The 11919-nt window shown below is 37.7% G+C and overlaps 1 protein-coding gene across 1 annotated transcript; it reads right to left on the reverse strand.

The window, feature by feature from the left end:
• Window positions 1-464: 464 nt before the first annotated feature.
• On the reverse strand, window positions 465-11385 carry LOC147864704 (uncharacterized). Its single transcript, XM_087318826.1, has 18 exons — window positions 11256-11385; window positions 8700-8816; window positions 8455-8610; window positions 8324-8386; window positions 7903-7992; window positions 7433-7735; window positions 7259-7356; window positions 7136-7171; window positions 6937-7057; window positions 6613-6852; window positions 6392-6487; window positions 6244-6309; window positions 5523-5561; window positions 5276-5410; window positions 1980-2359; window positions 1581-1680; window positions 1215-1373; window positions 465-848 (listed from the first exon to the last, which is right to left on the reverse strand). Exons 2-18 carry the CDS (start codon window positions 8802-8804, stop codon window positions 750-752), a joined length of 2286 nt encoding a protein of 761 aa, XP_087174952.1. The 5' UTR covers window positions 8805-8816; window positions 11256-11385; the 3' UTR covers window positions 465-749.
• Between the last annotated feature and the right edge of the window lie 534 nt (window positions 11386-11919).

The following is an 11919-nucleotide window of genomic DNA, read 5'->3' on the forward strand; positions in this document are numbered from 1 at the left end:
ATATCTTCCCATTTATGAACAAACGCATGTAACTCTCCATATACACTTCTTGAGTGATGGCAAGAGCAGGAACAAATATAGATCCCTCCACACGAACATAATATGTGGGTGACATGACTTGCACATTCCACATTTACATTTATAGTTTTCACAGCATTTGCTGATTGCCAATGGTTATATTTCAATTGTTATACAATAAAAGTTACTGATGTGCAGTTATTCAATCTGCATTAATTCTTACATTGATTTAATACAGCATTTGCTGCTTGCCACTGTCTTCTGCCAAGTTTAAATATATTATGCAGCTATCCAATATGCTATAATTTTCACAATCTATTTCAATCTTATTATTCGGCTTAACCCATGCTGAGCTCCTGGTCATTATATCAAATTTAGGACTTACCACAAAATTCAGAAATTAGGAACTTCTAAATCCCCAGTCAGAGCTCATTATTATACAAACAGCAAACAAATCAAAGCTGTCTATATTCTAGGTTGATATGTACAAAGAATAACTTTATTCCTTAGATGCCTTCTTGTACAATACAAACCAACATTGCTTTTGTGGAATACGATGTAAGTTCACATCACCAATGAATCTCTTGCATGTCCTCTTTTCTCACATACGCATTTACTTCATCAAATTCGCAACATGGTGAAGATTTATAACACATGTAGTGAACTAAGATTCACTTATCGGCCATAAAACATGGGGAGATTCTCCTCCCCTCGGAGATATATTTCCATAATTATCGATTGGATGTAATTCTATAGTACAAGTAGAGGTCATCTGGTTTCTTCCATATATACTGGCGCACTGTTGCAAGACTCATTTCTGGCCGAAGCACCTGTTAATGTTTTTTCAACTTAAGTATAACCAAAGACTCCAAATATAATTTTCTTTCGTTATTTGTAGTGTTCCTTCTTGAGAAGCCTAATTAAATCTTATATTTCAAGATGAAAATACAGTTCACTCCTACATTGGTTGTTACCAGAGAGAATTTTGTCATTGAACTTGTTTGTTTTACTACAAATACCCCTCTTCTTTTGTGCTCTCATTCTATGTTATCACTTATCGATACATTTTCCCCTCTTATTACTGTTATTCTATGTTATCGATATATTTTCCTCTCTATTATTGTCTTGTGTTTTTACAAATAAATAATTATCACTCTTTACGAAACCCCAAAAAAGACAATGAAAATCAGGTATACCTGGTTATTGCACAGTATTTCCACTTCTGGCCTGGTTCCAAGTTGCCATGTTCTTGTATTGGGCTTACCGTTCACCACCTGTTGGCTGTTACTCTGTGACACTGCAGCATCCTCTAATGGTTTATCAAGAATAAACTTCTCCAATACATAATTAGTAACCTGCATAATTGTCAAATGGATTGGGATTGTTATTCATCTTCAATAAAATGCTAAAACATGCATCAGTACAAAAGAATCGAAGAATGTCAGAAAATACAGACTGAGATGTCATTGCAATCTAGTTCTTATATCATCATCATTAAGGCAGAATGTAAATATACTCTCCTACACAGATATAGATATTCAAAGGAAATTTCAATATTTGACCTTGTTTATCCGTAAAATGCGTGGAGCACTCAACTTCCCAGCTGTAACTGAATGTACTTGTGTCACACCGCCTTCATAAGGGTGTAGATAGAAGCCACACCTGTTATATAAAATACATAAATTTTTATTTTACGTTTTCAAGGTCAAAAACAGTAAATACTCCTCAAGTTTCACATATATTTATGAGAATACCCCTCAGTTTAGAAACATTTTACCAGAACACCCTCTTTATAAGTCTCTTTTTGTAGTGTCAAGGGGTCATTCTGATAACTAAAAAGAATTATTGTGGTAAATGTCCAAAACTGTAGGGTATTTCAGAGTTTTGCCCTATGTTTATATGCAGCTTAGACACTGAAATCACAATGACATGCGAAAAACGAAACGAAAAGAGAGACGAACTTGTTGTTTTCCCTGGGTGGAAGCTTTCCTTGAAGAAGGCAATCCAAACACCAGGAAGGAAGAGATTTCTCATCTTCAGTCCCATCAAGTTCAGTAAGCTTTAACCGCCATGAACCTCCCTGGGTACCCTCAGTTATTATTGAAGGGAGAAATGAGGTTGAGAACCCAAATGCAGGACATATTGTTGGAGACAAGTTTTCAATACCAGCAGATGAATCCAAATTCTTCAATGTACTGCCATTACTATGATTACCATTTTCAGATAATTCACGACCAGGTTGCATGTCCCCATGCACAACAGGTAATGCTGCCATTTTTTGTCGCCGGCAGTTTAACCAATAGGAAAAGAGTCCCCGAATAGTTTCTTGGCCTAGATTTAGCTGCAAAAATTCAAGCAAATATTATACACTTATATCAATATTCATGGAAAAGAGCCCCCTAATGATTTAAGCAAACTTTGAAAAACCAGCTACCTGAAAAAAGATGTTGCATACCATAGTGCATACATTTACACATATACCCAGTATATTATTGCCTAAATGACACAAGAATCCAAGGGCACATCTCGAGTGTCTTAACACATTATCAAATTAAGCAATAACAAGGTGTCAAAATGAAATCCAATGATTCTTATGTGCATAACGTATAGATTTCTTTTTCCATTATAAATAAAATGTACCAACAGTTCCTACCTTCCACCCAAATGGCATGCCAGAGAGAGGAAGAGAGTAGATTAAGTGTTTGATTAACGTCTTCAAAAGGACAAAGTGACCTTAAAGGCCAAAAGTCACATTCAAGTGAATTTTATAAATAAAACAAAATTAAGCTGTACCATTACTAGATAGCTGCCCTGTGTAATTAAGTTATGATCAAGGTAAAATGGGTGCACAGGTAATGCAGAGACTACAAGGTACAATTTAATGACATCTAGGAGAGGTAATGTTTAGTGTATCAGCTCATGAACATAGATAAGTTCTTTGTACTGAATCTACTGAGAGAAAGAAAGAACGAAAGAAATATTAACGTCTTTTAAGAGGCCAAAATGGTCTATAAGACCAAACAAGAGATTACATCTAAGTGTTGTCTCATCTTTGAGAACAAATCAAAAAAATAAGTAAACAATACTCCGTAAATATAAAAGTATATAAGATAAAAAGAGACGAGGGAATCTGGTTTTTGGCACATGTGAGATCCTCAAGTTAGGTATATTGTAGTTTTTGTTTATCTGTCGATGACAAGGGCGTCGATGTCGTGGTGCATGGAGCCGGGGCCCTACATGCACGGCAAATTGCTATTGCCCGATCAATTGTAACCCCCTTGTTATGTCCTGGTCAGGAGCCCATTTGTGTATCCCGTGATTGACTTGTAGCATGAGTAGGAGTGATGGGGCTAAAGAAAGTTGTGATTGTTCTTTGTGGATGAGCTTGTGTGGCTGTATTCTTCAACAACTTTTCCCGATGTCTCTTAGCTCTAGCAAGAAAAGTCCTAGGCACCGTTGGTCCTCATATTCCATTACCTTGCGTAGTGGGCCAAAGCCTTGTTTAAAGAGGCAACGGTATGTCCCTCTGATTTCATAAAAGACACTACAGTGACAAACATAGTGTTCTTTGGATTCCACTCCTTGATGACACAATTGGCAAATTCTCTCTTCTAGAGGTAGTCGTGTATATCTACCTAGCTCAATCTGTAACTGATGTGATGAAGTTCGCAGCTGCCCTATCACACTACGCATCACATAGGATAGATGTATGTCCATATAAGGTGGCCTGATGATGAATCCATCCTCCGATGTGTGTAAGAAGTGTGTCTTATAGTGGTCCATCTTCGTACCAAGTGGTATTTTGGGGGCTGATCCATGTTATCTTGTTTTCCAAGTTAATGATATCAGTTTGGATCACTCTATTCTATTCCACTTTGGTCATATTTAGATGGGGACAGTCCAAGCTATATTGGAACGGGGGTAGTGCATTTATACTTATGCCATGTGACTCGAACCATTGCGGCATTTCAGCATACCAACAATGAATGTCTCCATTTTCAGCCAGTTGTCTTGATGACATAAGTGCCAACCTTGGGTACCTTCATTTAGGGAGCTCCCAAAGACGTTGGATAAATGTCACTGATCGGAACAATGCCTCTGTGATTATACCAACAATGAATGTCTCCATTTTCAGCCAGTTGTCTTGATGACATAAGAGCCAACCTTGGGTACCTTCGTTTAGGGAGCTCCCAAAGACGTTGGAAAAATGTCACTGATCGGAACAATGCCTCGGTGATTATAGACGTTAGAGAGAGAGAAAGAGAGAGAATGCAATGTGGAGACTTTCCTGTGCCCACACAAGGGGGCGGGTTGGTGGTTCTAATTACCCTGGGTTTGACATACAATACCCTACCCTATTCAGTGGATATGCCTCACTCAGAGTGTTAATCAAGGATATGAAAAGGGTATGGTTAACTTGATAGTAATCCGCAGATTTTGGATCCAACCAATGAAGGGCATAGGAAGTCTTCAAGGAAAAGAAAATCCAAAGCACATGGACTTAAGTGCAGATCAATTGGAGACCTGAAGGAACCTGACAACAGCCATGGTACCTCCGAAGCTAAATAATGCAGAGTGTTAAGATCTAGCCTAATTGAGAACTTGTGAGGACTACAGTTGGGGGATTGTTGGCTTTAAATCTACAGGATCATATGCAATCCTATACAGGCATGACTGAGGATGTACCACATAGGTGGTATTGTGTTAAAAGCCCCAACAACGTTGCCTCTCATTTGTAGTGTAGTCCTACATGGCAACATTTGCATGGGCCAGAAATAATTTTTTTCCCGATAATCATGTATTCTGCCTCTGTTTCTAGGGGGTGATAGCATCCAGCCTAAGATATAACCATGAAGCTCAATATCATGATATTAAACATTCCAGTTATTTAAACGGTGCATAGTAAACACATAATTCTCTTTACAGAATATCATACTGCTCACAATTTACAAAATTCATGCATGAAGTCAATCCACTTTTTTATATGAACATAGGAACTAGAAAGTGAAATATGTAGGTGGATACGAACTGTGAATGGAGTTAGGTGTGTCGATTGATGAAAGTCCTAAATGTGCCTTATTCCTGCTCTTTGAATATAACTACGCAAGCATAAATCTCTAGGATGTTTATAAACAAAACTTACATCCAAAGTTGTACATCTTAAAATATGTTTGCAAACCACATCACTGTATTCATCAATAACGTTATTAGTAGTTAAACTTTCATTCTATTTCATATCACGAATAAGTTTTCTTACTTTTTGTTCTTCAGTGGATCCAGGAACTTGGAGGTCAACAGCATACATTTCAGCTGAGAAGCACTGGGGCGTCTCAAGGTGAACTGAGAGGCTGCCAAGTCTTGTATCTATTGTGAACCATGTGGGTATGCTCACCTATAATGACCAAACATAAAATGTGCATGATTGATGATATATTTTTGCGCAATTGCTAGATTTTTCTTTTAATGCTTCAAATTATCATCAATGACCTGAATTTAAGGCTTACCATTTCAAATAACTCTTTTTCTTTTTCTTCGAAGGGCACCTATATATATCAGAAAACACATTATGCAACATCTTGAAATCCCCCAAAACAGTTCATCAAAAAGGTCTTAACACATTACAACTGATATCGAGTGCATATTTACTGTTATAAATGTATCAATATTCTTGAAGGATCCAACAATTCCATCCGGAAAGGAGGAATGCTAGCATATTACAAACAGAAATTGAACATCTTTAATATTATACATGCTGGTGTAAGAGCCGAATTTGCATGCAAGTGAGTGATGAGTGTGAGAAAAGTACACTAAACTCCAAATCTGCACTACCAAAGTACTCCGTATAAAAGCGTATAGATTGGCCAACCACTCAATGCATAGTGTGGCGCAGATGGTACAGGAGTGTGACTCATCATTAGTTCTGAGAGTAGGTGACGCTTTACATATCAACATTCCTGTAAAGTAATCCTAAGTACAAGTACCACTTCACTATGTTTCTATCACTTCTATGGAAAAAGGAAGACAGATATATTAATGTTTAGGTTGAAATCATAATATGAGAAAATTTATGCTGCATTGGACTTGAACCCTCGAGTTATACTACATGGTCAAATCAGTCTACCCAAGACGATGCAACAGAGTATATTGTTAAAATTAATAAAGAACTGTCCAAGAATTTACATCAAACACATTTAATATTAACACTATTATTACCAATCTTATTACCTTGCCAAAATCAGCAACCACAGCACCTTTGGTTATTTCCCAAAGTTTTACACCACCCGCAGCATCCTTTTTCACCAAAACAATCAAGACAAAATAAGACATCCATATTTGCAGAAGATATGTACAATAACTTCCCATAAAAGTACACCTTTGTTAAAACATGCCGCTTGTCATTCAGAACTGTATGCTGTATAATTCCAGGTGCTCTCGGTACAAAATAAGCTGGTTTCGCATTTAATGGAACCTGAAAACAAACAAAAACTGGCTATTATACATCACATTAATTATAAGAAACATCATAACTTCTTTTTATCAGATTTTTAGAAAGATCGAAAACTACAAACATGATCCCAACCAGTGCATGCTTACAGGAGGTGAACTTTCTAAGCACGCTCTTGCTCTAGCAAAGGGTAGGGAGCCAGCCATAAAAGAGCTTGCTCCTGATAAACTTTTTGCTGAGCTTCTTTCTTTTGTAGGCCATTTATTGAGAGAAGAATCCAGAGATGCAGACCACAGCCAGTCATCACCTTGCAAGGCTAAAGAAAGAATAGGGTTCTCCTCTGAACAGATGAGCAGGCTCTCACGAGATGTCAAGTCAGTGAGATAAACCTGAATAGTTCAAATAATTTACAATTGTAGGATTACATCTCCTTTCTGATTGAGCTGCAGACTGAACCAGAAACCTGAACTTACAGAAAGATCGCGCCCACCACTGTAAACATGGTTGAAAGATGGAGTTGTTGCGAGAGCCCATACAGAATCTGTGTGGACAGCATAAGAATGTATACATCTCTGTTGCCCTAAATCCCATAGTCTTCAAAACAAAGGCATAACTAATTTAGGCCGAGTGATAGGATTTCTCGAATACAAATTACAGCAGTTGGACACATACCTGATCATGGAATCTGAAGATGCAGACAAGCATAATCTGTGGAAGACACAAGTGCAAAGAAACTCACATAAATTATTAATGGAAGGGCATACCACACATATGTCAAGAGCTAAACCTTATTACCTGCCAGAGGGATCTAGAGACAGAGCCCTTATGTTATCTGTGTGACCTTTCAACTTCATTTGCTTTGTACCAGATCTAGGATCCCACACTCTAACAGCCTGCCAGATATCATCAACCACCGTTTTTCAGATGACAAAGAATGCAACCAATACACTTTAAAGCACATTCCACAACCTTCTCAGTGCCTCCAGAAACAAGTACGCTACCAGCATCATTCATAGCCAACGCATATAGAGATTCCTTGTGACCCTTGACCACAAGAGGCACATATCCTTGTGGTAATGAAGAATTTTGAGTAGCACCACTGAAGCTTGTAACAGTGGAACGATCACTACTGGTTATTTGTGGAGATGGTCCCAAACTGTTCACCCCAGGAGGGCTCTCTTCTTCTGCAGCCTTCAAAATAGGTACAGTGGCTGAATCCAAATCCCAAACAAAAACTTCACCACCAAGTCCAGCAGAGGCAATTATATTACTCTGCATTCTCCAACAAAGAAGAAAGAAGTAAATCACAATAAATGGCAATCAATATTTCAATAACAACCAAAGCTCCAATTGTTGCTATTTGGTATAATTATGAAATTTACATTAACTTGCAACAAGAAGCTCGGTTTTCACTAAATATGAAGTTACCAAAAACTCACATGCTTTGCTGCTGCAAGGGAGATAACATAGTCAGAATGTTGACGAAAAGTTTTTGAGCAATGCCAGTCATCCGAAAAAGCTCCCCAGGTCTGAAATAATTAAAATATGATGTTTTTCTACCTGCATATCTTGAGTACATTTGAAAAACCTAAGGTAGCAGCCTTGACTTGGACTTGAAGTACTATACCTAACCAACCACATCATCTATAACTAGGCTTTTCATGTAATTATATGCCCGATGTACATACCAGTGCAAACAGAATTGATGCTTCTCTTTTTCTTATTTCCTTATTTCCTTTGATTTCATTTTGACTTTTTCAGTAATTCAATAGTATTGGGAAGAAGAAAAAGTAACATTTCTAGAACCAAATATATAACAGCCCTTCAAAGATAAGAATATAAATGTAAACAGCTGCACACCTTGATAGTAGAATCAGATGAGCATGATATCAGTGTTTGACCAGACAAAACTGCATCATTAACCTGGAAAACTAGAAAACATTACAGAAAATACGACAGTTGGTGCAATAAAATATAAAACTTGTACATACCCAATCTGTATGGGATTCAAATGTTGCTGTACATTCAGCTGTTTCATCAGAAACTTCCCATCTTTTCAAAGTACCATCACGGCTAGCACTGAACAAGATGTCATTCTTCTGACCTTCAAGGGAACTTACTCTAAGACTGTTTATCCCACAACAATGCTGTCATAACATGGCATGCACAATATCAAGTTCAATGTTAATGAGGGCACCATTGTACCTAGCAATATTTTTATCCTTCTACTAAATACCTTTGCATCATAGGAATCACATAGAACATATGTTAACCGGTGCTCTTTACGAGGGCGTGAATTAGACATATTGTTCGTGCTTCCTACACGATGCATACTGCCCATCTAGGAAGAAACCTGCAATATATAATATCAATATTTAATATCTAAAAGACGATTAAAATGCAATAATTATACAGTTTCATTATTTTGAATACCGATCACAACCTTTGTGTCAACCCCATTCTGTGCATTTACCACACCAACCTGCCTTTGATTTTATATGTCTAGCCTCAAAAGCCTAGTATGAGATAATTTGGGGGAGGGCAGTAGGCTATATGAGTATATGGACAAATTTTAAGAGTCCTATGCATTTTTTATACCATCATGAGAGAGATGAACGGTTTGATTCTACCATTTCAAATTCTAATGGATTCATGGCCATTTGTTTTGTTCTTCTAAATTTCTTTATCTCTTTATCCTCCGGTGGGATTCCATCAATTAGAGCTCTCTAGTTTAAGCCATTCTTATTTCCTACATCCTATTTTTATTTTACGTAAGATCAGAATTAACCAGTATTTAGCATTCTAATTTCATACTACTGCTAAATTTTTGTTGGATGTGGCTTCAAGGGAATGGTATTTTTATGTGGATAAAACTTCCTTTAACAGATATATGCGCTGCGTAAACTTTTGCAAATTGGTTTAAGCAGTGAGTAGAATTTAAGTTGTTTCCTCATTTCACTTCTTTCATCATTCTCCAAGAAAAGACAATCATTTCAAAGGATGTACTGACACTCAGTCCCAAGACCCATGTATGAAGCCATTGTGTCACTTTGAAACTTCTATTACCCCTACATTTCTTTATGGAAGGCAGATTTGGGGGCATAGTTCAGACCATATTGTAGATGAGGCATATGTAACCAATTTGAAACTCTTATCCCTCCTGCAATTCTTCAAATACTGCAGATTTGGGGGTCTAATTTGGACCATATTGCATATGAGGAATATGTATTTCGTGGAGAATGATGGAGAGATAGCTTGTGTCCATGATTTCCAGAATTAATTGGTTTAAGAGAGATGAGAAGGCTGCACCACTGATAGTGATAAGAGGCTCTAGTCAGGTTACTGTATTTCATAGTACATGGGAGCTTTCTGGACAAACATATACCAGGTTGGCTTTGCAATCCTCTAGAAAGTAGTGACTAAGGGCGTTATTTGATGTTTGGTATGCCCTAATGGCATTGTGGTTTGAATTCCACGATTTCAGCGAAAACAAACTACCTTCCTTCCAGTACTATTTGGATGTACCATCCCTCACTCTATCTCAGACAGATGTTGGCAAAGATATCAAGAAAGATCTCATTCAGCTGGAGACAAGGAGGACATGGTACAAATATGGCCTTCTAAAGAGACCTTCTCGACATCGCTGAGTATGGTCATACTACTCTCTGGATATATGGATATCCATCTATCTCATAGCTTGAGATGACCATTGGACAGATCCCCACCTCATAAAATCAGATGGAGATAGAGGTAGGGGTGTACCTACACAGCAAGAGTCTGAGGAGCATTGCATATGCCATTGCACAAATTACTATGAGATCCAATATCACTTCCACCATCGCTTCAGGGAGGGAATGGAATATTCTAGAACCACCTGTGCGTGTGCGTACTGGGAATGTGTTAGATTAAAGCATTATCTTTCTTTCTCTAAGATGGTTCAGAACACAAGACATTGATAGAATAAGGCATCATCCTCTGAGTGTTCATGGTCTGATCCACTCACTTTCTACCTTCCCCAGAAATGTATTTATTTTATACGTTGCGTCCTCTGCATTACTTGTATCCATGGTCCCTATATCATTGTACTTCAATCACAACCTTGTTACAGAGAAAGGCTCCTAGTTTAGGTACAATTTCAATTTTCTTTGTTTTAGCAGGCATTCTATAAGAATTCACATGAAAGTAACTTCTGGTCTTATAGGTTGTCAGCGTTCAGCATAAATATTATGATTTTCTCATGAGATGTGGATGTAGTTTCTGGTCTCATAGGTTACTGCTGCCTTACAAAGACGCTTGTATAACATTTCATTTCCTTTTTGATCTCTCTGACTGTTGACTTGGTTCAGAAATCATAAAATTGAGAGGACCAATGTTCAATCCTTATTATAGCCTGTTCCAAGAATTGTATTTCGGTATAGCTTGGACTGTCTCTCTCTCTCTCTCCCTATACATATTATACACATAAAAATCAATCCTTCTTTGTCATGGATCAGCTTCTCCCTTTGATTAGCACATACAGGGGCTCTCTCTCGATAATATACACATAAAAACCAAACTTTCTTTGCCATCGACCAAATTCTCTCTTTGATTAAAACATACAGCCGAAAATTTGGTCTTCTTTGCGCACGCGCTTTCTCCAGAGGAAGAGAAAGATAAAGGAGGAGGCCCAAATTTTGCCATATGAGAGGCGGGACGGAGAGATTGCATCTTAAAATGCTGCCTCTTCTCTTAAAAAGCTGCTTCAAAAGGAAGGAACGGAAACAGGGATGGATGGAAGGAGGGAGCGAGATACCTGATGGGAGCAGATCAGGGCACCGCTGGATCACGCACACACGGAGAAGGAAACAGACAGAGACAGAGACAGAGACAGCTGCAGGGGCAGGAGCAGGAGCAGGAGCAGGGGAAGGGGCAGAGAGACTATGACTTTCGTGTATACAAATATGTATGTATGTATAATGTATGCATAGATTGACATATTCGCATTCGTTAGCCCAAACATTCGTTTGCATACGTTTTAGAATCCGTATGTTATTACACCATTCGTGTGTGTTTTTGTTTTTTTTTACACTTCTTACCTTGAAAACAAATTTTCATACTCGAATGATAAGTAATGAGTGCAAAAGTATGGTATTTTCATACTCGAATGATAAGTAATGAGTGCAAAAGTATGGTATTTTCATGCTCGAATGATAAGTAATGAGTGCAAAAGTATGGTATTTTCATACTCGAATGACAAGAATGTTAGAGAATGCGCATTCACGAATGGTACGTATGCTTCATACTATGTAAATATGTACGTGTGTGTGTGTGTGTGTATGCATGTATAAAATTGTGAATGGTTGAAACCTCCAAATTTGGTGTTGGTCACAAGAAGAATTATTAAGAATGGGGATAAAAGAAAATTTTGAAAGACGAAGGAAGAGAGGGGGAGATGTGAAGGATTGATTACTTTCCTT

Source organism: Azolla caroliniana, unplaced genomic scaffold (assembly GCF_043228905.1).
Source record: "Azolla caroliniana isolate FFs.n. ecotype wild unplaced genomic scaffold, voAzoCaro1.0.p SCAF_4, whole genome shotgun sequence".
Classification (NCBI taxonomy): Eukaryota; Viridiplantae; Streptophyta; class Polypodiopsida; order Salviniales; family Salviniaceae; genus Azolla; species Azolla caroliniana.

Excerpts from the sequence above, each read along its gene's own strand:
- LOC147864704 (XM_087318826.1), bottom strand. The coding sequence starts at position 8,804 with ATGGGCAGTATGCATCGTGTAGGAAGCACGAACAATATGTCTAATTCA. Across the intron at positions 7,058-7,135 it reads TCTTCAGATTCCATGATCAG|ACTATGGGATTTAGGGCAAC; the intron begins GTATGTGTCCAA and ends TTTGTTTTGAAG. Across the intron at positions 1,681-1,979 it reads CCACCCAGGGAAAACAACAA|GTGTGGCTTCTATCTACACC; the intron begins GTTCGTCTCTCT and ends TTTATATAACAG.